At 44.8% G+C, this 26402-nt stretch overlaps 2 protein-coding genes across 6 annotated transcripts in view; both read right to left on the bottom strand.

Annotated features, from left to right (window-relative positions):
• Rbp6 (RNA-binding protein 6) overlaps positions 1 to 26402 on the bottom strand; it is a 1960266-nt gene that overhangs the window by 1260651 nt on the left and 673213 nt on the right. The window lies entirely within an intron of this gene.
• Positions 9043 to 10523, bottom strand: LOC135702656 (angiopoietin-4-like). The gene is made up of 6 exons (XM_065223688.1): positions 10325 to 10523; positions 10198 to 10263; positions 10069 to 10134; positions 9921 to 10007; positions 9261 to 9857; positions 9043 to 9195 (listed from the first exon to the last, which is right to left on the bottom strand). Exons 1-6 carry the CDS (start codon positions 10462 to 10464, stop codon positions 9078 to 9080), a joined length of 1074 nt encoding a protein of 357 aa, XP_065079760.1. The 5' UTR covers positions 10465 to 10523; the 3' UTR covers positions 9043 to 9077.

Genomic DNA, 26402 nt, shown 5'->3' with positions numbered 1-26402 from the left:
ACTGCACCCTACCCCACTACCGCACTTCCATCATCGGGGCCGTCGGCGTAGAGGTGGAAACATCGACCGGAAACGTCCGGTTCATCGCCGCCTACTGCCCCCGGCAATGTACCGTTAGCAATGGTACAGCACATCAGTTCAAGAACGACCTTGCCATCATAACCCGCACCAATGCCCGCTTCGTAATCGGAGGGGACCTGAACGCCTGGCACGAGGCCTGGCAAAACTACCAGCAGAACCAGAACGGCCGCCTATTATTCGACCATTCCCAGCATGGTCTCTATTCACTGCTTTACAGCATCTACACGTCGGACATCCCTCCTGTAGGAGACGGTTGCGTGTTCTTCCTGTTCGCAGATGACACCGCGATAGCCGTCAAGGGTAGGATGCCTCGTGAAATTACGAACAAGCTCAAACGATGCCTTGACACCTTTACTGATTATGCCACCACGTGGAAAATCAAAATCAACGCCTCGAAAACCCAAGCGATCATGTTCCTTCACAGACAATCACCAAAACTTAAACCGTCTCCCTCCTGTACCGTAATAATGGATGGTACAAGGGTCGAGTGGTCCACTGATGTTACTTATCTCGGGATGTTGTTCGATGAGAAGCTCCTGTTCCGCTCGCACATAGAGAAAACCCTAGTTAAGTGCTCCGCCTTGGTTAGGTGTTTGTATCCGCTCATTTGCCGCAGATCCCGCCTCTCGAGGCAAAACAAACTGGCTGTCTACAAACAGATCATAGCTCCCGCGATCTTCTATGCCACCCCGGTGTGGGAATCGTGCGCTCAGACCCACAGGAACAAAATCCAGGTTGCACAGAATAGAGTGTTGAGGATGATCCTAGATCGTCCATTCGACACAAGAATAGCAGACCTCCATCAAAGTAGATTCCAAAATTGAGGATATGACAACCAAATTTATCCAAAAATGCAATCTTTCTGTACATGCTTTAATAAGCAATTTGTACATAGTAGGTTAAGTGTATATAGTAGAGTAGGTTAGTTTTATGCTGTAAATAGTAGTATTAAGTAGTTTCTCTTCAAATTCTAAAAACAAAACGAACCAATCCCATCAAGGTGGTCGACCGTGTACTAAGTCTAGGACTAATTCTGTAAAACAAATTTTGAATTTTGCCCATACCTAAAGATGAAGAAAGCAATTAAATCACTTAGAAAAATGTATATGGTAATCATCCAAAATGAACTGAAATAAAGATCATTTAAACTAAAAGTTTAACTGCAGTCATCGTTTGACTGTTATCAACATTGGTTGCTAGACCGTCTAGCAGTATAGTTCGTTGGTTCGTTCGCTCCGCTATCGAGTTTCTTCTAATTAATTTTATTGTTACGTTCGCGTCATGGAAGTGCCGTCATCAACAGGCGCATTTAGCGCAGTCTAATTGCACTTGCCACTAAACAAAGCATCCCAAGTAACAATTACGGTTATATATGGGTTCTGTGTACCATGATTTAGACATGTAGCATGCTTTAAAACATCCATAAAACTTGCAATGTTACTTGGGATCGTACGCAAGCGTTCTACTGCTCCTGCATCGGAGAGCCCTAGTACGAAGGCCCAAACGAATGCCAGCGCTGCTTCGAATGACGCAGCAAATCGGCTGCTACAGAGCAACCAATTATCGGTGCTCGAAGTTGAAAATGGCGGTGGTGACATCACTGAAATTGCCAAAAAGGAGCGGATTCCCCCGCTGTTTACCCCGATGAAGGACGTCGCCAAGCTTAGGGATGAGCTGGCAAAACTCAAATTGTTCTCGCAATTCAAGATATGTAGCATAGGAGCAAAGATCGTGTGCTCCAGTCTACAGCAGTACAAGTCTGTCGGTGACCTACTGAAGAACAGTACGGTAGAATTTTAACACCCACGATTTGCCTTCGGGGAAACCATTGAAGGTTGTTTTACGGGGACTGCCGTCGCACGAAGCGGCTGCCGTGAAAGATGAACTGGTGAGGCTTGGATTGAAACCAGAGGCAGTCCACCCAATTAATCGACGGCCTATGCCCAATCCTAACAATCGTGACCAACTGTTTCTGGTCCACTTCACGAAGGGCCCCACCACCCTTGAAGCGCTGAAGAGCAACATACGTGACCAGTTTCAGGTCATTATCTACTGGGAATCCTACAAACCACAACACCGTGATGTAACCCAATGCACAAGGTGCCTCTCCTTCGGCCATGGCACTCGACGGTGACCTGTGCCCAAGCTGATGACACCAAGCCGAAGTGCGTGAATTGCGGCGGTACTCACCGTGCCACTTCCTCAGGACTGCCCCAAGCCAACGGAATACATCAAAATCAGGAAGAAGGTGGCTACTTGCAACCAGAGCCAGGCTGGCATCGAAACAAACGTACACTACCAGCCATCACGGATGAAAAATACCCGGCAATCCAGCCTCGTCACCTGGTCCCAAATCTCCCACCGCTACCCCTCAACAATCAACGAGCCAACCCCTCAGCTCAGCATCGCCTCACTGCTGCAGCGGCCCTGCCAAATCAAGTTTCTGCCTCGGCGCCTGGACTATCGTATGCCCGTGTGGTCTCAGGTTTACATCGGAGGAACTATTAACGCTGGTTGCAGAGGTGATTGTCATCCTGCGCAGCTTCATGCTGCCTTATCTCTCGTCACCAAGTATGGACCGTGAAGCTATAAAAATAGCAAATTGGAACGCTTGCTCACTGACGAACAAGCACAGAGAGCTACTTGATTTCCTCAACACCAAGGAGGTCGACATTGCTATCATCACCGAGACGCACTTGAAGTCGGAACTGAACGTATTCCTTCCCGACTTCCGGCTCATTAGACGTGATCGCACCTGCTCTGGAGATGGCGGAGTGGCCATCGCTGCAAGACGGAACATCAGTTGCCGGCTGCTACCAAACTTCCAGCTGAAAATAATTGCAGCCATCGGAGTGGCGGTGAGCACAACACTTGGCCCAATCACCATCATCGCGGCCTACTGCCCCAAGCATACCAACATCAGGGACGGGTCGTCAGTGGCCCTCCGGAAAGACATCATCAAACTCACCCGGAGGTGCGGGAACTTCATCATCGCTGGCGACCTGAACGCAAAACACCAAGCTTGGGGCAACGGTCGGAGCAATCGAAACGGCACCATCCTGAATGAAGACTTGCAATATACCATCTTGGCCCCGGATACTCCCACCCCGCTGAGTCGGTCTGGCGTCCATGCGACCATCGACATCTTTGTCAGCAACATGGAACACAACATCTCGCAACCTGTGGCCTTGTGAATGGGATCGGTTCCAGCACTGTGTCGACACCGTCGTCGACTACGAAGTACATCCGGACGTCCCCGAAGACGTTGACCGATGCCTGCGTTCCTTGGAGGAGGCGATATCCCGAGCCAGGTAACAACACGTGCAAGTCTTCTGAGCAGGAGTTCACTGTGGTTGAATCGTTCATCGCTAATGGTCTGCATCAGTTGAATCATTATGGTAATGCGAATGGAAGGATACTAGATTTGGTTTTCTCTACTGATATCAATGTACTCGAGCTTGTGGAGCCCCCGTCACCACTACTGCGTGTTGACATCATAAACCAGTGGTGCTTGTAATTAAAACTACAAGCGAATGTGAAATTTCCCGAGCAACTGATCCGTTAGATTTTGACTTCAAGCGATGTGATTTTGCCGTTTTGAGCTCAATGATTTCGGACGTCGGATGGGTGAATCTTCTAATTGGTTGCAGTGTCGACGAAGCGGTATCGATATTCTACGACAAGCTTTATGGAATCATCAGTGAGGTTGTGCCTCTAAAACAATGGATCGACACCCACAGGAAGAAACAACCATGGTGGAACAATGAACTGCAACGGCTGCGAAATCGTCTACGCAGGGCAAGGAAGCGTTACTTTCGGTCTAGGAATGAACATCATAAGGCTGAGCTGCCTGACTTAGAGAGCAAATATAACTCTTTACATGCACAATGCTTTCGCTGCTACATTCATCGTACTGAAGCAAGTTTGAAACAGGACCCCCAACAATTCTGGCAATATGTGAAGACCCGTAAGCGATCCAACGGAATGCCTCGACATCTTCGTTACCAAGGTGAGGCAGCTGAATCTCCATCAGAATCTGCAAATCTGTTCTCGGCGTTCTTTCGAAGTGTGCAAAGTAATAACCGACCACCTTTGACTGAATCGTACTTGAGCAATTTGCCGCACTACGACTTGAACGTGACCGTCTACAACTTATCTCGGCAAGATGTTTTTGCTAAGCTGGTTTCTATGATTCTTTGTATCGTAACGTTCACCATGTGATATCAGAGAGTCAGCATGGATTTGTCAGGAAGCGGTCAACAACAACCAACCTGATGTGCTACGTTTCTTCTCTTGTGGACAGCCTTGAAAAGCGACAACTGGTCGATGCAGTTTATGTCGACTTTTCTAAAGCATTCGACAAAGTGCCGCATGCACTGGCAGTGGAAAAACTCAAACGCATGGGATTCCCTCAGTGGCTTACTCAATCGATTGAATCGTACTTGTCTGAGGGTTGGGTTTTTGTACGCCTCGGTGGAACCTCATCTGAAACGTTCTCAATTACTTCCGGGGCTCCCCAAGGAAGTCATTTGGGACCATTACTTTTCGTGCTGTTTGTTAACGATCTGTGCGGACTCATCAGATCACCGAAGTACATGTTCGCTGATGACCTGAAATTCTTCCGCTTGATAACCTCCATGGTCGATTGTTGCGCTCTTCAGATGAATATCGACTCGCTTCTTGAATGCTGCTCATTAAACGGAATGGAAGTGAATATTCGTAAATTTAACATCATCTCGTTCTAGGACAACTGCCATTTTCGATTATAAGATGAACGCTTTAAGTGTCAACCGTGTGTCATCAATCAAGGATCTTGGATTAATACTGGACAGTAAGCTGAAATTCACCGAGCACATTGCAACAACCACCGCCAAAGCATATGCGATACTAGGGTTCATCAAGTGCAACACGCAGCAATTTGAGGATGTATACTGTCTAAAAACATTGTATTGTTCGCTAGTGCGTAGCATACTGGAATATGGCGTTCTAGTATGGGCACCGTATCACGTCACGTTTTGCTTTCGCATTGAAAAGATTCAACGTAACTTTGTCCGCTACGCTCTACGACTGTTACTATGGAACGATCTCTTGTCTTTACTATGGAACGATCTCAATGTCTTTCAACATTGGCTGATAGAAGGATTCTTCTACAACGGCTGTTCATATTCGACATTCTGGACAACAATGTAGATTGTGCTGAACTTCTAGGGAAAATCCAGTTCAATGCACCGGCTAGGCAGACGCAACAAAATGACCTTCTCCGTAATCCTCAGTATCGTACAGTCTACGGTCAAAACAATCCACTGGATGTTTACTGCCGTTGTTTCAACGAATCGCGCGAAGATTATGATTTTAATATTTCGAAAACCATGTTTAAAAATAGGATTAGTTCTTTAACTAGACATTAATAATTCTGTCTGTGCGTTTTTATTATATAAAGACAAGTAAATAAATAAATAAATAAATAAATAAATAAATAAATATATAAATAAAAGTATCTAGACAGGTGAGCAATACTCTGAACCTTAATATTCCCACTAAAAACCTTATCAGACTCCGTAGCACCATGCGTAGGCGGTACCAACGCACTGGACTGCCAGTCTTGAAGACCCATTGCAACCGTCTAACAAAAATTATCCAAGACTGGATGGTGGACCTCAGAAATGTGGACTTCAGTAACAAGATGAGCTCTCTCCCAGATTGTTCTAAGCGCTTCGGGAAGCTAACCAAAATCCTCAAAATAAGCCAAGACCCATTCCACCACTTGTGCCGTTGAATCAACCCAGTTATTCAGTTGCCCATCTGATAACCCCTGAAGAGAAGGCTGATGCTATAGGTCCACACTTCGTCAGTTCTCATAATCTCGGGCTGAACATGCCAAGTCCATTCGATACTACAGTTGCTGTAAATGCAACCAACCTCCATCGAATTTCCAACAACTTTCCTGTGGAATCCAAGGCTACGGCTGACAAACTATTGGCCTATACTAAATCATCTAAAAATATGAAGGCCCCAGATTTTGACCAAATTCTGATCCTGGAACTCAAACACCTAAGGTCCAGATTTTTCAACCATCTGGTACTAATTTTTAATCAGTGCCTCAGACTTGGCTACTTCCCCTCGTGCTGGAAGTCAGCTAAAGTCATCCCCATTTGGAAACCTGGGAAAGAGCCATCGTCTCCTTCAAACTACCGACCCATCAGTCTTCTCTCGGGGCTATCCAAGCTGTTCGGAAGAGCAGTCTACCATCGGCTCCTGGTATCTGCCTAGGAAAACAACTTATTGCTCGAGGAGCAGTTTTGCTTCCGTAAAGGACGCTCGACTGTTCACCAGCTCGCTCGAGTAACAAAATTTTTCAGACGGAACAAGTATGTATCTAAAACATCTGCCATGGCACGATGAAAAGGCGTTCGACAATGTTTGGCATGATGGCCTGGTCTACAAATTGCAGCGATACGGTTTTCCAATCTTCCTAGTGAAGATAATTAAAAAATACATCTCGGACAGGACAATTCAGAGTCTCTATCAATGGCATCACATCGGATGCTTTCCACATCGGTGCGGGTGTCCCACAGGGAAGCATCCTTGGCCCCATCTTGTTTAACCTGTTCACCTCCGATATGCCGGTTCTCTGATGGTGGATCATTGTCTCTGTTTGCAGATGACACATCCATCATCTTTAAGGGTAGGGTCATCGGAGCTCTGATCACCAAACTTCAGAGAGGCCTAAATGTCGTGTCAGAATATTTCAGCAGCTGGAAGATCCGTATCAACGCAGCAATGACCCAAGTCATCATCTTTCCTCATTCCAAATCACCCAGACTTGTTCCGTCTGAGAACAATAACGTCAACTTGAACGGCACAGTGATGGAATGGTCAAAAGAAGTAATGTACCTTGGTCTCACACTCGACAGCAAGCTGCTTTTTAGGGAACACATTGACAAAACAAAAACCAAATGTAACATCCTGATGAGATCCTTATATCCACTCATCAACAGGATATCCGCTCTGTCCCGGAAAAGCAAACTTGCTGTCTATAATTCTGTAATAGAATACGGTATGCCAATCTGGGAGAGAATTGCAAATTCCCATCATCTCAAATTACAAAGAGTTCAAAACAAGATTTTGAGGATGATCCTCAACAGTTCTCAACGAATGAGGAACTCTGAGGTCCATCGTCTGGTCTTCAGATGCTGGAGGACCACCAACTATCGACGGAGGACATCACGATTTTACGAGCCGTATCTACACCATGGAAACTGGATTTTGCAGAGAGCCTCGAGATCAACAAACAACGGAATTCAACTTTACTCAACAGGGGTCAAGGAAACGGACACATATGGATTTTCAAGTTACTACCTATGTCACATCAACGAGTAAGCAGTGGAGTACCTGTTCCAACAGGAAATTAAATTTAAGTTTACCTAATTTCTAAGTAAAAATGTATCGGTGTTAATAAATATTCGGTAAATGTGATGTTTTTCTTCAGCCGAGTATTAGTACAAGACACTGAAGAAGTCTGCACATTGTAGACGAAATACGCGTATCTGTCAAGGATAAGCAACTAAGGAAATGGAATTAAATTGAAATTACTAATCCTTCTCTTTCTCTCTCTTTATGTCATTTAGCTCATGAAATTTGGTAAAGCTATATGGAACATTGTTAGGGTAACTAGAAGTTCAACTTAAAAATGAATCCCGTTAATATGAATGGATTGTCGTTCAAATTTTTAAACAATATTCGATATGACGAACCAGCGAATCGGACAAAATATTATCGTAGTCCTACGTCAACAATGTGGTCGTGTCTTGGACACCACCCCATATCTGTTCTTTCCACGCCCTTTACGGCCTTTATGTTTCTCGTGAATGTGTGCTGATATTTCTACAGAATATATAAAATGTCAAGTTATCAATTGGGAATCGGCCTCGAGATACTGCAATTCATTCAATCCAATTAAAGCAGACTTTAACGTCAAGTGAACTTTTACCGATATAGCCTACATCCCGCAACCCTTGAACACAGACAAATAGACATAACTCTCACCATCATATTCTTCGCAAATTAGATTTTAGTTTGGAATGTGCTTGCATTTGTCATGGTGGCGCCACTGAAACGTTAAGCAAGCCACTACATTTTGATGGCATCAGTGATGCCAGTTCTTTTTAACGTCAATTTAGCAGATGTCAGCTCTTAAGAACGATAAGGGGACCAAGGCATCCCACTGAAGACATATACAGTAATGACCCGATTTTGTCAGCCCCCTTTTTGAAAAACTTTTCTAATGTTCTACGATATTCATTCGCTTTTACATTGGTCTTATTGCACCAAAGAATACTTTTAACACCTGTCTTGTAGATGCATGAGAATGATTTAAAATTGAGATTTTATGAAATTATTTAATGATAAAAGTCTGATGCACGGAGGGGCCGACAAAATCGACTACTAACATACTAATCTGACGAATACAGAATACATATGTTTTGCTATGTACACATTAAAGTGATGAGCGGTGTTAGAAAGGGCATTCATTAGTGATGCATTACCACGTTTAAAAACTTGTTTCCAGCAAAAGAAAAATCACACTAAACAATCAAAACAAATCCTTCAAAAGGACTGAGCTTCTGAGAATTTCTCCAACGGATTTGTATTTCTGCAAAATTCAATCAATTCTATAGATCTACGGAAAATTTCGTAGAACCGACATCACTGACTTCTATCTGTTTTGTTTTTATTCAACACAGCTGACGCGTTGACAGAACTAGGAAAAAGCAAAAACTTGCATGAACGGGAGATACTCCGGTTGGAAAACCGTGCTGGGAATGTACATGATAGAGTGCTAGTGTGCCTGAAAAATACACTTAACGATGTTTTTTGAAGAATTTATTCTAAGAGTTATATCTGTTTGTCTGTGACTTAAAATTAAACGACGATTCAAATACAATTAATTATTTATTTGGATGAAATTACAAAATCATAATAAAAATAGCAACCGTTCAAATAGCTCGAATCATCATTCGAACGGTCTTCAAACTAGTCCAGCTTTCTCCCGTCTTGAACTTTCCCCACCATATTCCCGACCATGATGTGGCGCCCCATTCACCCGTGAGATACCTGGGAAAAAATAAATGTGTTAGGTGGTTCTGACTTATATTTATGAACCTGGATATACAACTTACGAATCAAAAGAACCATCAAACCACCATCCCCCACAGCCATAGCTGTTTGAAGTCTTGCTGTACGCCCCACTGTCGTATGTTGAAAAGCTCACAAATCTGTGATGGGATAATCCATCTCCAGCCGATCCACTGTGTAATCCCAATTTCACGAGTGGATATTGTTGGTCTTCAGATCCAATCTCAAACCGATCGTACCTAGCGTAGCGTTTTTCGTCACTATTCAAGGCTGTCATTTCAACTACAAGCTCGTACGGTGTATCCTTGGTCAGTTGATGCATATTCTCCAACCCGAACCAGTATTCCCTTCCCACCGTTCCGAACCCATTGCGATATTCTTTCCAAGGTCGAGCGAAACACACCGAACCATTGGTACGCTGTAAAATAACAATCCAATTCGATCCGAATGGAGTGTCTACGTACTGAACTTTCACATTGTTCACGACTGACAAATGTCTATCCGAAACTGCCTGACTGACTGATTGTTCTGTCAAATTATCCTGGACTAGGTCTTTGCCGTCATCATTCTCAATGATTTGCATCAGCCCCGAAAAAATGGATTCCGTTTCCTTCTGGTGATGAGAGACCATTCGTAAAACTCTGAAATATTGATGGTTCTTAGTTGTACTGACGACAGAATAAGTCCAATCGATTGTTGCTTACCGATGTTCCACCTTATCCATCTTCGTAAAGTAGTCATTATGGATGGATTCTGTTTTGCTCTGCTGTAGATCGAACATTTCCGAGATACTGAAAGATGGCTGATTCTTATTTGTTCTGATGACACAATGAGTCCTATCGATTGACTTACCTAAGCTTCAGCTGATTTAGCTCAGTAGCGTGAGCATTCTGCAGCTGATCTAACATTTGTGTAACACTGCAAAAGGAATGATTTTTAGATGTTATTCCAGAAGGTTATAAATCCGGTCGATCGACTTACCGATGATCCAGCTTATCCAGCGCCTTAGAGTGGCCATTCTGCAGCAGATTGAACATGAATAAAACACTGAATAAGGGAAGATTATTCATTGTTCTGATAAGGGAATTAATCCAATCGATTGACTTACCGCTGGTCCTGCTGATCCAGTTTGGTTTGGATGGCACTGCAGTCACATTGAGGAGCCGTTTGGAAAGTGATCGGACGTGATTCTGAGTCTGACTGAGCCCAAGCCGTTGCAATAAGTGTAAACAAGACTGCTGTCCACATTTTGAGAGTTGGAACTGTGCTCAGATCGGCGGTTGAAGTGGGTTTAATTTTAAAACATGCAGATTTCTACTTTATATATATATTTTAAAAGCTCCTTCAAAGGAAGGGCTCCCTAAGACGCATAAGACGCATCAGCATACGGAGAAAGGTCAATTACAGACACGCGCTGATGATAATCTGACAGTTATCAAGCAACATTGTAAGTTGTTGTCATAATACTTTTCCAACGTTATTTAATAGGTTCTATCTGAATTAAACGTCGAAGCGGCTGCAACCCGAGCGGGAGAAAATAACTTATGAGTACCTAAATAAAAGGTTAAATACCAAAGAATAATACCAAGAAATTGCATGCAAAATGCTTTGTAAATAGCAAAAATTAACGACCTAATCAGATCTTCAATGAAGTAAATTTCCCGACATTTTTGGGACTGTCCTGAAGCTATCGGAAATTTGAGTTAATGTTGGGGGCATCAAATTGTATATCTAATGCGCTCATGAATTTTTAAGGCATAGAGGAAATGGATGTAATGTCGGCCTAAATGCCCCTTATTTGGGCCCATACTTAAATTCAGCAATCGACTAAATTTTCAATAGCGTTTTTGGTCGCTTTAGTACCGTCACAATGACGCGTTCATCTAGATTAAATTGATGAATAGCAGATTTTTAGCGATGGACCCAATCTTAGATCCACAGGCCAACATTAGAGCCATTTCCCCTATTTGAAAGCAGATTTTTTTCAAACGTTTGTTTTTGAGTTTGGAATATTTTCAAACAGATCATTTCTTATGTTGTATATTTGCAGCACAATTTTGCTCATATGAGCGCATACTTATCTGGATGGGCGTCCAAAAATTCTCGTATAATTTTGGTGCGCAAGTTGATTGTTATTGCTACACCCAGTTAATGGCAGGCTTGTATTCGTAATTATCAATTTGTATGGTTGTTTCGTATTACTTTGATACCAATCAGTAACATTGTGGTTCTAAATTGAAATGATTGATTGATGAATGATTAAACTGAATGCGACGAATGCGGTTGGTAGTCAAAACATCGGCACTCTGGGTGGTGATAAGAAAGGCTGTAGTGATACTTGGGGCAATACGCAAACATAACCAACTAAGATGAATGAGATGTTATCAGCAGCTGGTAGTTGATTCTGATCAGGCAATCTTAAGTCAACGAAACGAGAGAAACTCCTATCATTAACCAATTACTCGAATTCTTCAAGACCCATTGAAAAGCGATTTTCCTACGGTTGTCAGATGGGCCAAGGATCATGGATTCAATTCCAGACCCTTTTCCATTACAGTATTCATGCACTGAGGCAAATAGACTTAAGAATTGCATAAGGCTCGAATTATGAACGACACATATGAATTTCATAAGCACGAGTTATGAAAAATGTTCTTCTTACATGAGGTAGCTCTTCTACCATTCATTAGTCATTCCATTTTCCCAAGCGTTGACAGACGAGTGGTTCAGACTCGTAATCTCAACGTCCATGGTTCCGTTCCAGTCTGCTCAGTTTTACTATTTTTTTGTCGATATTATTTTTCATAAGGCAAATCAATGAAATTCATACCGATTTCTTGTGGCTAAAATTCATAAGTGGTTATTATGGAATTCTTACGTTCTTTTGCCTCAGTGTAGGTTAGAGGTACGCTTACAAAAATCGCATTACATTCCAAAATCAATCCATAGTAACAACGCTTCGGAAACCAACAAAGCTTCTCTTTCCCAATGACCGTATGGACATTGCCGGCGTCATTATTAACCATATAAAGTACAAGTACAGTAACGAATATAGTGGAATTTCGGTTTATATTACTTCCGGTTTTAGCTCGAAAAATGTTTCGCTTATTTAAGTTCGTTACATACCAAGCGAAAACGTAGTCGCGTTTAGTCGCGAAACGTTATGGTTCTGAGAAGCTCGATGACCCTGGAGGGATCGTTTTTGCTTACTGAGCAGAAAATCATGGGTTTAATCCCAATCTCTCCATCATGACTCTAAAAATGCATGATCACTAGACCTGTTCATTTTAAAAGAAATGTTCGGAATGTAACGGGTCAACCGTGATTACTGCTCGTCATGTTAATTTGAACTTTTGTGCAAATTTTCAGCAAAATCGGTGTTGATTTAGAGGTGCTTCAAGTTAATTTTATGTTTTTAAGGTAATTTACGGCTTACAATATTTGTATCTCGAGACTGAAATAACGAAAACTGCTGTAACAACTTTCATAGCAAAGTTTAATGTGTCATGTATCAACTTTGTAACCAAAGGTTGACTATTCGAAGTGATTTTATTGAATTTTCACTTAGTTTCATGCTCGAAGATATCTTAAAAAGTGAAGAATTTTAAAGTATTTGTTCTACGAATTTTCCACCCATATGATATAAAAATGTGTAGTGTACGGTATAATGTTCCTCATATTGTTCTAGAAGTTTCGTTCCAACATAGTTTTCGTGTATATTTCATAGATTGAGAGATAAAAATCAGAAAAGAGGCCGTTTTAGCTAAAATTCACAAGACAACAGAACCAATAAAAGTCAATTAGATTGACAGAACATAGTTGCATTGCTTTTCAATGACGACCGATGACTGTTTCATTGATATATGATTTTTTCATAAATATGAATCCTCAGTAGACGTGTTTTTTTTTATCAAAGGCAAGTGTCACTCGAACCATAACAGCAATTTATAAAATAACGAACATTTGAATGGCTCGAGTGACACTTGCCTTTAATAAAAAAAACACGTCTACTGAGGATTCATATTTATGAAAAAATCATATATCAATGAAACAGTCATCGGTCGTCATTGAAAAGCAATGCAACTATGTTCTGTCAATCTAATTGACTTTTATTGGTTCTGTTGTCTTGTGAATTTCAGCTAAAACGGCCTCTTTTCTGATTTTTATCTCTCAATCTATGAAATATACACGAAAACTATGTTGGAACGAAACTTCTAGAACAATATGAGGAACATTATGCCGTACACTACACATTTTTATATCATATGGGTGGAAAATTCGTAGAACAAATACTTTAAAATTCTTCACTTTTTAAGATATCTTCGAGCATGAAACTAAGTCAAACTTCAATAAAATCACTTCGAATAGTCAACTTTTGGTTACAAAGTTGATACATAACACATTAAACTTTGCTATGAAAGTTGTTACAGCAGTTTTCGTTGTTTCAGTCTCAAGATACAAATATTGTAAGCCGTAAATTACCTTAAAAACATAAAATTAACTTGAAGCACCTCTAAATCATCACCGATTTTGCTGAAAATTTGCACAGAAGTTCAAATTAACATGACGAACAGTAATCACGGTTGACCCGTTACATTCCGAACATTTCGTTTAAAATGAACAGGTCTAATGATCACTAAACAAAATGAATATTTTCTTTCGATAGTCGGGTATGGAGAGAATAAATGGGCAACACATGAACAATATATACTTTTGGTTGCATCGCCAACTTGATGCGAATCCTAACCGAATACACTACCCAAGCCTCCAACTCCGTAGCACTTATGAGGGTGTCGATAAGTGCTACATCAACATCTCCTTCCCTATCCCTAGTTATGATAAAGATGGGCGTGGCCTGGAATATCGACAGTCATGCTTCTGGTATTCTTATTTAGATTGAAATCAATGTTTACTCCCCAGCATTATTCCTGCCAGTAGTCTGACATTTGTAGACATTTTTTATTGATATGAGCTATGCAGAGTGATTCGAAATAACTATCACTTTTAAAAATGATCTTAAAGATTGAACGCTTGCATTAATTTTTAGATATCATTATATTTCAGATATACTCTAATAGCCAGCCACACGAAAATGAGCCTACAAATGGGCTACAAAATGGTGAGTTGAAGGTGCGGAATACCTAGCCTTGGTCCTCACAAGTTCCTACTTCACGCCTCCTCGAGTCATATGATAACAAAAGACTACCAGCTGAAACATGGACACAGCTGGGTGGCGTAGCCTGGGCAATGTTGCCAGTTCGGCAATAGCAAAGTGAAGAGGTGCGACGCGAACACTGGCGCGGTAACCATAGTACGGTGATAGAGGAAATGCTTCACCAAACCCGAGCGTCTGTTCACCATGGAGGTGCGGCTCAAAACGGCGTCTGTTCTCCATGTTAGGAGCGACTGATCACCGTCCTAGTGCCAGCGTGGGACTCTAAACAGGTTGGGTTGGGTTGGGGCAGGCCCAACAAGGCGCCCTGGAAAAAAAAACAAAGTTGCAAATACCGAAGAAAGAAATACGGATCGGAACAATCGGCACAGACCTACGCGACGAAATAAGGACTACGATTGGAAACTCGGAACATGGAACTGCAATTCGCTCGGCTTCCCGGGTTGCGATAGGTTAATATGTGACGAACTTCAACCACGCAATTTCGAAGTCTGAGCACTGCAGGAACTTTGCTGGACGGGACAAAAGGTATGGAAAAGCGGGCATCGAGCGGCTACTTTCTACCAGAGCTGTGGCATCACCAACGAGCTGAGAAGCGGCTTTGTAGTGCTGGGTAAGATGCGCCAACGCGTGATTGGTTGGCAGCCGATCAACGCGAGGATGTGTATGTTGAGGATTAAGGGCCGTTTCTTCAACTACTGTATCATAAACGTGCACTGCCCACACGAAGGGAGACCCGACGACGAGAAAGAAGCGTTCTATGCGCAGCTGGAGCAGGTGTACGACGGCTGTTCGCAACGGGACGCAAAATCGTCATCGGCGACATGAACGCTCAGGTAGGACGGGAAGGAATGTATAGACCGGCAATCGGGCCAAACAGCCTGCATGCCGTATCGAACGACAATGGCCAACGATGCGTGAACTTTGCAGCCACCCGGGGTATGGTAGTTCGAAGTACCTTTCCCCCCCCCCCGTAAGGATATCCAAAAATCCACCTGGAGATCACCTGACCAACACACAGAAAACCAAATCTATCACGTTCTAATCGACGGGAAATTCTTCTCCGACATTATCAACGTCCGCACGTACCGCAGTGCGAACATAGAGTCGGACCACTACCTAGTTGCAGTATGCATGCGCTCAAAACTCTCGACGGTGCATAACACCCGTCGAAGTCGAACGCCGCGACCCAACATTGAGCAACTGCGGGACGCTGGAGTTGCCAAGGACTACGCGCAGAAGCTGGAAGTTGCACTACCCACGGAAGAGCAGCTTGGCGCAGCTTCTCTTGAAGATGGCTGGAGGGACATCCGTTCCGCCATAGGTAGTACTGCTGCAGCGGCACTAGGTACTGCAATCCCGGACCGAAGAAATGACTGGTTTGACGGCGAATGCAAGCTGTTAGTAGAGGAGAAGAATGCAGCACGGGCGAGAATGCTGCAACACCGCACGAGATTGAATGTGGAGCGATACAGACAAGCGCGGAACAGACAAAACTCGGTTTTCCAAAGGAAGAAGCGTCAGCATGGAAGACCGAGATCGCGAGGCGATGGAAAATCTGTACCGCGTAAACGACACACGGAAGTTCTACGAGAAGTTAAATAGTTCGCGCAAAGGCTAAGTTCCGCAAGCCGATATGTGCAAGGACTTGGACGGTAACCTTCTCACGAACGAGTTTGAGGTGATTGAGAGGTGGAAGCAGTACTATGACGAGCACCTCAACGGTGAAGCAGCAGAAAATGAAGGTGGCACGGCAACAGACCTTGGAGCACGCGCAGAAGACGACAGGCTACCAATCCCTGATCTTCAAGAAGTTGAGGAGGAGATCGGCCGGCTGAAGAACAACAAAGCAACTGGTGTAGATCAACTACCAAGTGAGCTATTAAAATACGGTGGTGAAGCACTGGCTAGAGCGCTGCACTGGGTAATTGCCAAGATTTGGGAGGAGGAGATATTACCGCAGCAGTGGATGGAAGGTGTCGTATGCCCAATCTACAAAAAGGGCGACAAGTTAGATTGCTGCAACTACCGCGCGATCACACTGCTGAGCGCCGCCTACAAGGTACTCTCCCAAATTCTATGCCGCCGCCTGTCACCATATGCAAGAGAGTTCGTGGGGCAATACCAGGCGGGATTCATGGGTGCCCGCGCTACCACGGACCTAATTTTCGCGATTCGGCAGGTTCTGCAGAAATGCCGCGAATACAACGTGCTCACACGTCATTTGTTCATCGATTTCAAATCCGCATACGACACAATCGATCGAGATCAGCTATGGCAGAGTATGCACGAGTTCGGATTTCCGGAGAAACTGACGCGATTGGTCAAGGCGACGATGGATCGAGTGATGTGCGTTGTTCGAGTATCGGGGACACTCTCGAGTCCCTTTGAATCTCGAAGGGGGTTACGGCAGGGTGATGGACTTTCGTGTCTGCTGTTCAACATCGCGTTAGAAGGTGTGATCAGAAGAGCTGGGATAGACACGAGTGGCTCGATCTTCAGGAAGTCCATCCAGCTTCTTGGCTTCGCCGATGACATTGACATCATGGTACGGAACTTTGAGACGATGGCGGAAACGTACATCAGACTGAAGGCTGAAGCTAGGCGGATTGGACTTGCCATCAACGCATCAAAGACAAAATACAGAAGAGGTTCTAGGGAAGACAATGTAAGCCTCCCACCCCGTGTTGAGATCGACGGTGACGAAATCGAGGTGGTCGAAGAGTTCGTGTATTTCGGCTCACTGGTGACCGCCGAAAATGATACCAGCAGAGAAATTCAAAGACGCATTATGGCAGGGAATCATGCCTACTTTGGACTCCGGAGGACGCTCCAGTCGAATAAAATTCGCCGCCACACGAAGTTGACTGTCTACAAGACGCTGATTAGACCGGTGGTCCTTTACGGCCACGAGACCTGGACTATGCTCGTGGAGGACCAACGCACCCTTGGTGTTTTCGAATGGAAGGTGTTGCGTACCATCTACGGTGGAGTGCAGATGGATGACGGAACGTGGAGGAGGCGAATGAACCACGAATTGCACCAGCTGCTGGGAGAACCATCCATCGTCCACATTGCAAAAATTGGGCGACTACGGTGGTCTGGGCACGTCGTAAGAATGCCGCACGACGACCCAGTGAAAATGGTTCTAGAAAGCGAACCAACAGGAACAAGAAGAAGAGGGGAAAGGTGGATCGACCAAGTAGAAGGTAATCTGCGGACCCTTTGCAGAATACGAAGCTGGCGAAGTGTGGCCATGGATTGAGTAGAGTGGAGACGACTGCTTCGGACAGCAGAGAACAACAAGGCCTTAGCCTGATTGGTAATGTAAGTATGTTCCGGATTCATAGAAATGGAAGAGTATGTAATTGATTTTTTTTTATATCTTTATTAAGAAGACTTTCAGCCCTGGGCTGGTTCGTCTCCGGACACCCCAGAAGGGGGTATCCCAAAGGAAGAGAAGGTACAGAGTTTTTCTTTTGCGGAGTTGAATGGTGGTTGCGGTTCCAGAGGGGAACTTATTTTGCCTTACTGTCCTATGTTGCTGTCATCTTTTGTGTTTTCTTTTTTGTTTTGAGGACCCCAGCAGAGCACCACCGGTAGCAGCTGCCAGGAGAGACCTGGCACCCGCTACCGGCAGGGAATACCGGGCCTACTGTAATAATATATATGGGTTAATCCCTCTTGTAGATTCCGGCCTTCTTCGCGAAACATATCAGTTGTGCCTCTGCTACCGGGTCGTTCTGAAGGGCGTCTCGGATGTTACCCAGGATCCCGTAAAGTTCTCGTGGTCCGTGGAAACAAGGACCGTTTATTAGAATGTGCTCGACCGTCATTATTATTCTGCAGGTGTCGCATCTTTGGCGGAAGATTCTGCTCCCCATGTTGTGGGTGATGCGGGTGTGGCCGGTTCTTAACCGGGACAGGAATCTCTGGTCGTTAAACCTTGGGACATCCGTCCAGGGAAGGGTTACCCCTTTGGTCATCTGGATGAAGAGGTCTCTCCTGGCGAACCTTTCGCGGTCCCATGCCGTCCTGAGGGTTGACTTGATCCAAATTTTCAGGTCCTGTCTGGGGACCGAAGTGTTGGCGAGTCGGCCATTTCTTCCAATGGCTGCGAGGTGGTCTGCTTCTGTGTTTCCGGCAATTCCGCAGTGTCCCGGTATCCACATGAAAGTGGTGCCAGGGAAGGTGTGGTTTTGTATGGCCTGAATCCAGGGGTGGCGGGCGGTGGCGGATTCCAGTGCCGCAAGGGCGCTAGCAGAGTCGGTTAGTACACATAGCGGAGAGGAGGATGGTAGGGAAGCTGCGTAATGGAGGGCTGCAGTCTTGGCCGAGAAGACCAAGCATTGAGTCTCCAGAACTGTGAGGTCTGTCCATCAGTTACTCCAAAGCAGACCCTGCCTCCTGCCTTGGAGCCGTCGGTGAAACGGAGTTCATAATTGTGGTACCGTGTTTGTAATAATTCGGTGAGGCAGGATCTCATTGCCGTAGAGTTGTCTCCTGCTCGGAACTGCTTGGCCATGGATTTGTCCACTCGGATGGGGGAAGAATCCCACTCTCTGGCTCCGTTCCAGTGGAGCTGGGCCACTGGGGGGAGCTCCTGGTGAGCGATTTCCTGGAGGATTCGTTTCCCTTCTGTGAGGAGATAGAATTCTCCGTCTCCGCTTAATTTTTCGTCGAGGCCCACGGCTCTGGTACAGATTGTTTCCGCAATGTAATATCGGAAAGGGAGCACTCCGATTTCAATACAGGCGGTATCGGCTGGTGTTGAGGGCAGAAGTCCAGCCGCAATTCGTGTTGCCTGGTTATATATCGGTGCTAGTGGGGTGACGACCGAATCGCTGGACGCACAGAGGAGCTCAATTCCGTAGGTCAGTCGGCTATGAACAATGGCTCTGGCGGTATTGAGTACGATGGCCCTTTTGCTCGTTTTATGCTGCCCGGAGAGGGAGCGGAGGATGTTCAATCGTGTTCGACAATTAATCCTGACATCATTTTTTTTTTCCTTTGGTTTGTTTTTTCCGTCGATCTTGTTTTCCGTGCTGAGCACCAATGCTACCGACGTGCCAGGAAGGCAGCTCCCACACCTGGACCCTACCTATCGACCCATCAACTCATGAACCGGGGACCAACGGCTTTACTTCCCATCCGAAGGAAGGCGTGATCAGAGATGTTATGCCTCAGAACATCCCGGCGGCGCCGACTGGGATTGAACCCAGGCCTTCTGGGGTGAGAGGCAATCACGCTTACCACTACACCACCGGCGCTGTTATTCCTGACATCATTAAGGTGGGTGCCGAACCAAAAGTTCCGGTCAATCGTGACCCCGAGGATGGATATGGTCTTCTTTCTAGGGATCTTGTGGCTGTTAATTTTGATTGGTGTCGGAAGTGGTTGGTGGCCAAGGCGGCAGACGTGGGAGATTGAGCTCTTTTCAGCAGATATCTCAAAGCTGGTCCTAGCGACCCATCGGCCAACAACGGAGACCGCAGCTTGGAGCTTTATCGTCATGGCCTTCAGGGTCTTCCCTATGATCAGTAGCAAAATGTCGTCCGCATAGACAAGAATGTAAATCTCCTTGGGGAGTCCCATAAAGATTCCGTTCATTGCCACCAGTAAGATGGTCACTGCAATTACGGAACCCTGGGGAACCCCAATCTCTTACCGTCTGGTGCTGGAGCAGTGGTTCCCGACGGTCACCTGGAAGGTTCTGTTTTGCAGGAAATTCTTTAAAAAGTAGAGGATATTTCCTGCGAAGCCCCATCTGGCTAGCTGCTGTAGTACTTGGGGTGTCCAGGCTCTGTTGTAAGCTTTGGCCAGATCCAGGGAAGCCACCTCGACGTGCTCGTCCTATCGGAGTGCCTCATGTACTATCTGGCTAAGGCTGTTAGAGTATGTACCAGTTCCGTGCCCCGGACGGAAAGCATGCTGTCGGTGGTCTAGTAGGTTGTTTCCCTCAAGGAATCTCACTAATCTCCGGTTGACTAGACGCTCCATTATTTTGCTGCAACAGCTGGTCAAGGAGATCGGCCGGAAATCCTTCGGTAATAGTGCTGGACCGAGGTTTTTCGGGATGGGAACGATAAGGCTATGCTTCCAGGAGTCAGGCAGCCGACGACCCGTCCATGCCTGGTTGAGAAGCTCGAGAAGGGTTCCTTGGTGCGTGGGTGGGAGGTTCCACAGCATCGGGTATCCAACCTCATCCGGTCCGGAGGAGTTGCCTTTGGCGTTTCTCAGGGCAAAGTTTAATTCATCCATGGTGAAGGGCCACTCGCTGGATTTGGTATTTTGCAACGGTGAAAATGATTTCGATATCAACGAATCCGCTGTGCCGCTTTTACCTATTGATGCTCACCATCCTTCCTTAATTATGTTGCTACCTGCTCCACTTGACTGGCCATCTCACCCAGCTTGCAACGTGGATGATAGAGCAGGGCTTCTAGACTTCAAGAAAATTGATTATGTCTCATTACTGCAGTATCTTTTTGATCAAGACTGGGCCGATGTGTTTGAATGCATTGGTGTTGATGAGCTGACTGTGCGTTTCTGTAGCATTATTCAATATTGGTTGGATTCAAATGTTCCTCTCAAAAGACGACCAATTTCCCCAGCTTGGAGTACTCCTCAGCTTAGAGTGCTGAAGCGTGAGCATAACGCAGTCCAGAGAAAACTACGTCGTCACAGAACAGCTGATACGAAGCGTGACTTCAAACGTGCCAGAGTCTAGTGGAATTTGCGGCGAAACCACCGAATTTTTTGGAGCCTTGTCAACAGCAAAAGGAAAGATTCGAGTATACCGTCCAACATGCTACTCGATGGGAAAGAGTCCACTTCTCTTACCGATAAAAATATGACAAGTGACGTGAATCTGCTACCTCTGATACGCCGAATGAATTAGTGGAACTTAGCACATTCGAAGTAACTCGGGCTGCAAGGAGACTGAAAACCTCACTTTCTCCTGGTCCAGATGGAATTCTGGCAGTGGTGTTCTGCCGTTGCTCAGCTGCCTTAGTAGAATCTTTAGTAGCCATATTTAATGCATCCTTTGAGCAATGAAAATTCCCAACATTTTGGAAACAGTCGTGTATGTTTCCTCTTTTTTAAAGCTGGCAATAAACGGGATATTAAGAACTATCGAGGTATCACCAGTCTTTCGGCAGCGTCCAAACTGTTTGAGATCATCTTGACTACATTTCAACTGACCAGCATGGATTTATTCCCGGTAGATCGGTAGCTACTAGCCTTTTGGATTTCACCAGTACATGCATCGCGATGGAGGAAGTATCAAAAGCAACAACGCTCCAATATTTCGACAACTCGCTACGAACACGAGTAATAGCCGACGCATCACCGGTTGGTCTTGGAGCGGTGTTGGTCCAGTTTGGAAGCATGCATCATGATAATGATCGCCGTATAATCTGCTATGCGAGCAAGAGTCTAAGTCTGACAGAGCGCAGATACTGCCAGACGGAGAAGGAGGCACTGGCACTCGTCTGGGCGGTCGAACGATTTTCAACATACTTACTCGGCAGAAAATTCGAATTGGAGACGGACCACAAGCCGCTTGAAACCATCTTTGCGCCCACATCACGACCATGCGCAAGAATCGAAAGATGGGTTTTGCGGTTGCAAGGCTTCACATTCGATGTCAAGTATCGTAAAGGTTGCCACAACATAGCAGATTCCTTTTCACGGCTTTCTGAAAATGGAAAGGATGATGATTTTGATGATGATAGTCAGTTTCTAGTTCTTGGTATAATGGAGTCAGCAGCTATTGACACATGTGAATTGGAAACGGCGTCCAGAGAAGATGCTGAACTTGCCATAGTACACGAATGTGCACCCATTGGACAGTGGGGAAGACCAGAAGCTAAACCGTATGAAGTTTTTCGAGACGAACTGGGTTTTGTCGGTGATCTATTGGTTCGAGGTACGAAATTGGTAATTCCGAAATCTCTTCGAAACAGAATGCTTACCCTAGCACACGAAGGTCATCCAGGGGAGACGGTGATGAAGCGTCGTCTAAGAGATCGCGTTTGGTGGCCTGCTATGGACCGTGAAGCCGAAAAGCTTGTAGCCTCATGTGAAGGATGCAGACTTGTTGGTATGCCAAACAAACCAGAGCCGATGCAACGCAGAAAAATACCTTCACGACCATGGGTTGACGTCGCTCTAGATTTCATGGGACCACTTCCTACGGGTGAAAACCTGATGGTTATAGTCGATTATTATAGTCGATATAAGGAAGTGGAAATAATGCGGCAAATAACGGCTGATGAAACCATATCACGATTGCATAAGATCTTCACTCGACTTGGTTTTCCAATTACGATCACTTTGGACAATGCCCGTCAGTTTGTTAGCGCAAAATTCGAAATTTACTGTAAAGAGCATGGAATTTCACTGAACCATTCTACACCATACTGGCCACAAGAGAACGGTCTTGTAGAACGCCAGAACCGTTCGTTGTTGAAACGGCTTCAGATTAGTCACGCACTAGGGTGAAGCTGGAAGACTGATTTAATGGATTACATGATGATGTATTATACATCACCTCATTCCGTAGCTGGAAAGACCCCAACGGAATTGTGCTTTGGTAGAACAATACGTTCAAAGATTCCATCACTACACGATATCGAATCAGCTGCACCGACCAACGAAGTAACGGATAGAGATCAAATTTCAAAGCAAATAGGAAAAGAGAAGGAGAACCAAAGACGTCATGCTAAATGTTCTGAAATATAGGCGGGGGACACAGTGCTAATGAAGAATTTACTACCCGGAAATAAACTGACCACAACATTTGGCACTGATGAGTATACTGTTGTAATCAAGGAAGGAGCTAGAGTCACGATCAGCGACAAGAAAACGAACAAGGTGTACCAGCGCAACGTTGCTCACCTCAAGCGTGTAATGGATGGAAAAAGGTTGCCAGACGACGAATTGCCCGATAGTGAATCTGGCCACCAAGAACTGGATGTTTCTGGACCTTCACCAATCATTGCCGAACCTCCGGCAAAATCACTAATAACTTCTGAAAATTCTAGAACGCGTCGAGAAGTAAAACTCCCATCAAAGTTCAAGGACTTCGTCATCGCTGATTAGATTTCCCATCTCCTAGAGAAAACCAGATGTGGTGCCGTGGTGCCACGACAACGGCCGACTGAAACACTACTACCTTACCGAAGAGGAGAAACAGGTCAACCCACATGACATTGACTATGGTAAGTGCGAGAGTAGAGAAAAGAGCAATAAAGAGACAGAGTAAAAACAAGTGTACAGTTGTGTTGATGAATCCCCGGATTATTCCGACCACGAGCATCCTAAAATATCCCTGAGGGCACCACAGAGGATAAGGCACAAGTCGACGTCATATATACTGATCTGAAAGCCGCATTCGACAAAATCGACCAGAAGGCTTTGTTATGCAAGGAGCGTCTGAGCAACTTGGGTCGGGGTTACATTCCTACTTGACTGAACGAACTCTTCGAGTACGACTAGGATCTTGTGTCTTCAACGATGTAGGAGCTTTGTTGGGAGTTAAATGCAAGCTTGTTTTTGCAGATGATCTTAAACTATACGTCACAGTTTACTCGGTTGAGCATTGTCATTATCTTCAAGCTCTGCTAGATTTGTTTGTGGATTGGTGCCGTCGCAATAAGCTCATCATCAGCGTTCCAAAGTGTGCAGTGATGAAGTTTCACCGCTCTAAGATTTCAATCCTTTACGACTACTGCATTGACAATGCAACGCTTCGCAGAGTAGAACGTATGACTGATCTTGGTGTTCTTTTGGACCCAACGTTGACCTTCAATCTTCACTATTCCTCGATCATCTCTAAGGCGAATCGTCAACTGGGATTTATTTCGAAGATTGCACGAGATTTCAATATAGGCACTATATTTCTCTTTAGTTCGACCCATACTTGAAACCTGTATCCGTGGTCTGGTTTCCATATGAGCTAGTGTGTAATCTCCGAATCTCAGAAAAGATTTTTGGCGCGATCCAATGAATTTACAACCTTATGCAAACCGATGCATAATATTGGACCTGGACACATTGGAACACAAAAGAAAAATGCAACAAGCCTTATTTGTAGTGAAACTTTTAAATGGCGATGTGGACTGCCCACAACTGCTTTCACAATTAAGCTTCCGTGTTCCTCAAAGGATGTTGCGGCAATCATCGTTACTACAACCAAGATTCCATCGCACTGCATATGGATACCATGAGCAGCCAATGTCAGCGATGATTCCGGCATTCTCCGCTGTGGAAGAAGCATTTGAATTCGGAGAAACATCGAACCAATTTCGAAACCGATTATAGCATGTGAGCAGAGCAAGTATGAGTATTTTTGAAATCAAAGTCTGGCGGTCAGCTCAGCTCAAGCTCTAAGTTCGAATCCGTACTCAAATCCCATTTCGTGAACTTTCCACAGACAATTCATTCAGCCTCGCTCGAAAAAATTCAGTCATGCAAATTCAAATTGGACAAGAAGAGTGAGAACTCATGCGAGGACCCCGCCAAACCGTTGACGGCGACAACGGAAAAGAGTTGTTAAATACAGAGAAAAATGTTTATTTTTTTCAGTCCGCTTTGCGAATACCGAGTCCCACTCCCTTGATGGCTCTTTTCGGGGTTTCCCACTGCCGTGCCGTGGAAGTTCAGGGTGTACCCCCTCGAGGAGGCAGTGAGAATCGTGCACTGTTATTATAGTTATTATTATACCACTCGGTTTGAAGTTCACTGGGCGCACTTGAGGCAGGAGGAATCCTTTTCAATGTTCAGGAACTTGGCAGGTTTTTGACTGACTGGCTAACTGACTTTGGGCAGAGTGCAATCCCAGCATTCATACGTGTGAAAAATCAACGGCCAAAAGTTGCATCGTGCAGCGCTGGTTTTTCGTGTTGTATTCAAAAATTCATCATGAAGACTCAAGTGGCAAGTAGTTGGGGAGGTGCATGGAGTTGGTCGGAATGTTGCACAGATTGGAGTTTTCGGAAGAAATGTGTCAAGTTGTCATTTTTAGTGGATCGTTTTGCAAGTTGTTTGCTTCATGTGGAATCTATTAACAATGCCGACTACTGTCAGTGGAGAGTTATAACAGTAATGAAAGTACAGATGTCAGAGCAGAATGGAGAACAAAGGTTGTTTGGTATGGAAACACATGTTAAACGTGAAATGTTCGGTGAATTAGACAAATGAGCATTCAAACGTCTGGCGTAGGTCAATTCATGACGAACATGGCAGATAAACTTCACTGTAATAGTTTTGCCATTTGTTGCATGACTTATTTAACTGACTTTCCACAAATGACAGACCAGCGATAAATCATCATCCCAATTGCAAACGCCAGCCAGGTGTCAACTTCCTATCTGGGAAAACTTGTCTCCATTTAGCAGTGTCAAATTTCCATCCTTTTACACGAATACACATTAGAGCTGCATGCAGCGCTGCGTGTTGTGACAGCTACTTAGAATTAATGACACGAAACTTTCCCCTTCTGTTCGCACAACTTTGAAATCCAAATATGACTGATATGTTGTCCTCCAGAACAGCACTAGCTGGGAACTTTCTACTCACCGTTAATAGTTGCGTGACAATTACCGCAACCTTTGCTTTCTAGGCGGGGGGGGGGGGCATTTTAATGATTTGTGGGGAGGGTGCCTACGACACATGCAGAGCATTGCTGACGACGGACTTCAGGAACGTGTGAAAATCGATAAGATCTCGTTGTACACTTCCGGTCATAACGTGAGACGGATGACTTAATATGTACGTATGTGTAAATTACCATGTTCGGATTACACACCGACACGCTGTTAAATGGTTGAATAATGAAAGCGATCAAGTGGTGGGCAATTAAAAGTTATGTTCAGATTGGGGGCACTTGAGTGAACGAATTTCCTAGAATTTGCTGAGCATCGGAACAACTGATCATTGTCAAAACGGTCAGCCTTTCCCAAGACGTAGATGCCATTGAAAACACTCGCTAGTGTTTGCGAAGGTT

Source organism: Ochlerotatus camptorhynchus, unplaced genomic scaffold (genome assembly GCF_037179485.1).
Source record: "Ochlerotatus camptorhynchus isolate MF236.1 unplaced genomic scaffold, CSIRO-AGI_Acam_v1.1 ptg000196l, whole genome shotgun sequence".
NCBI lineage: Eukaryota > Metazoa > Arthropoda > Insecta > Diptera > Culicidae > Ochlerotatus > Ochlerotatus camptorhynchus.
Note: the sequence above shows the minus strand (reverse complement) of the source record. Positions and strands in the feature narration are given on the sequence as shown.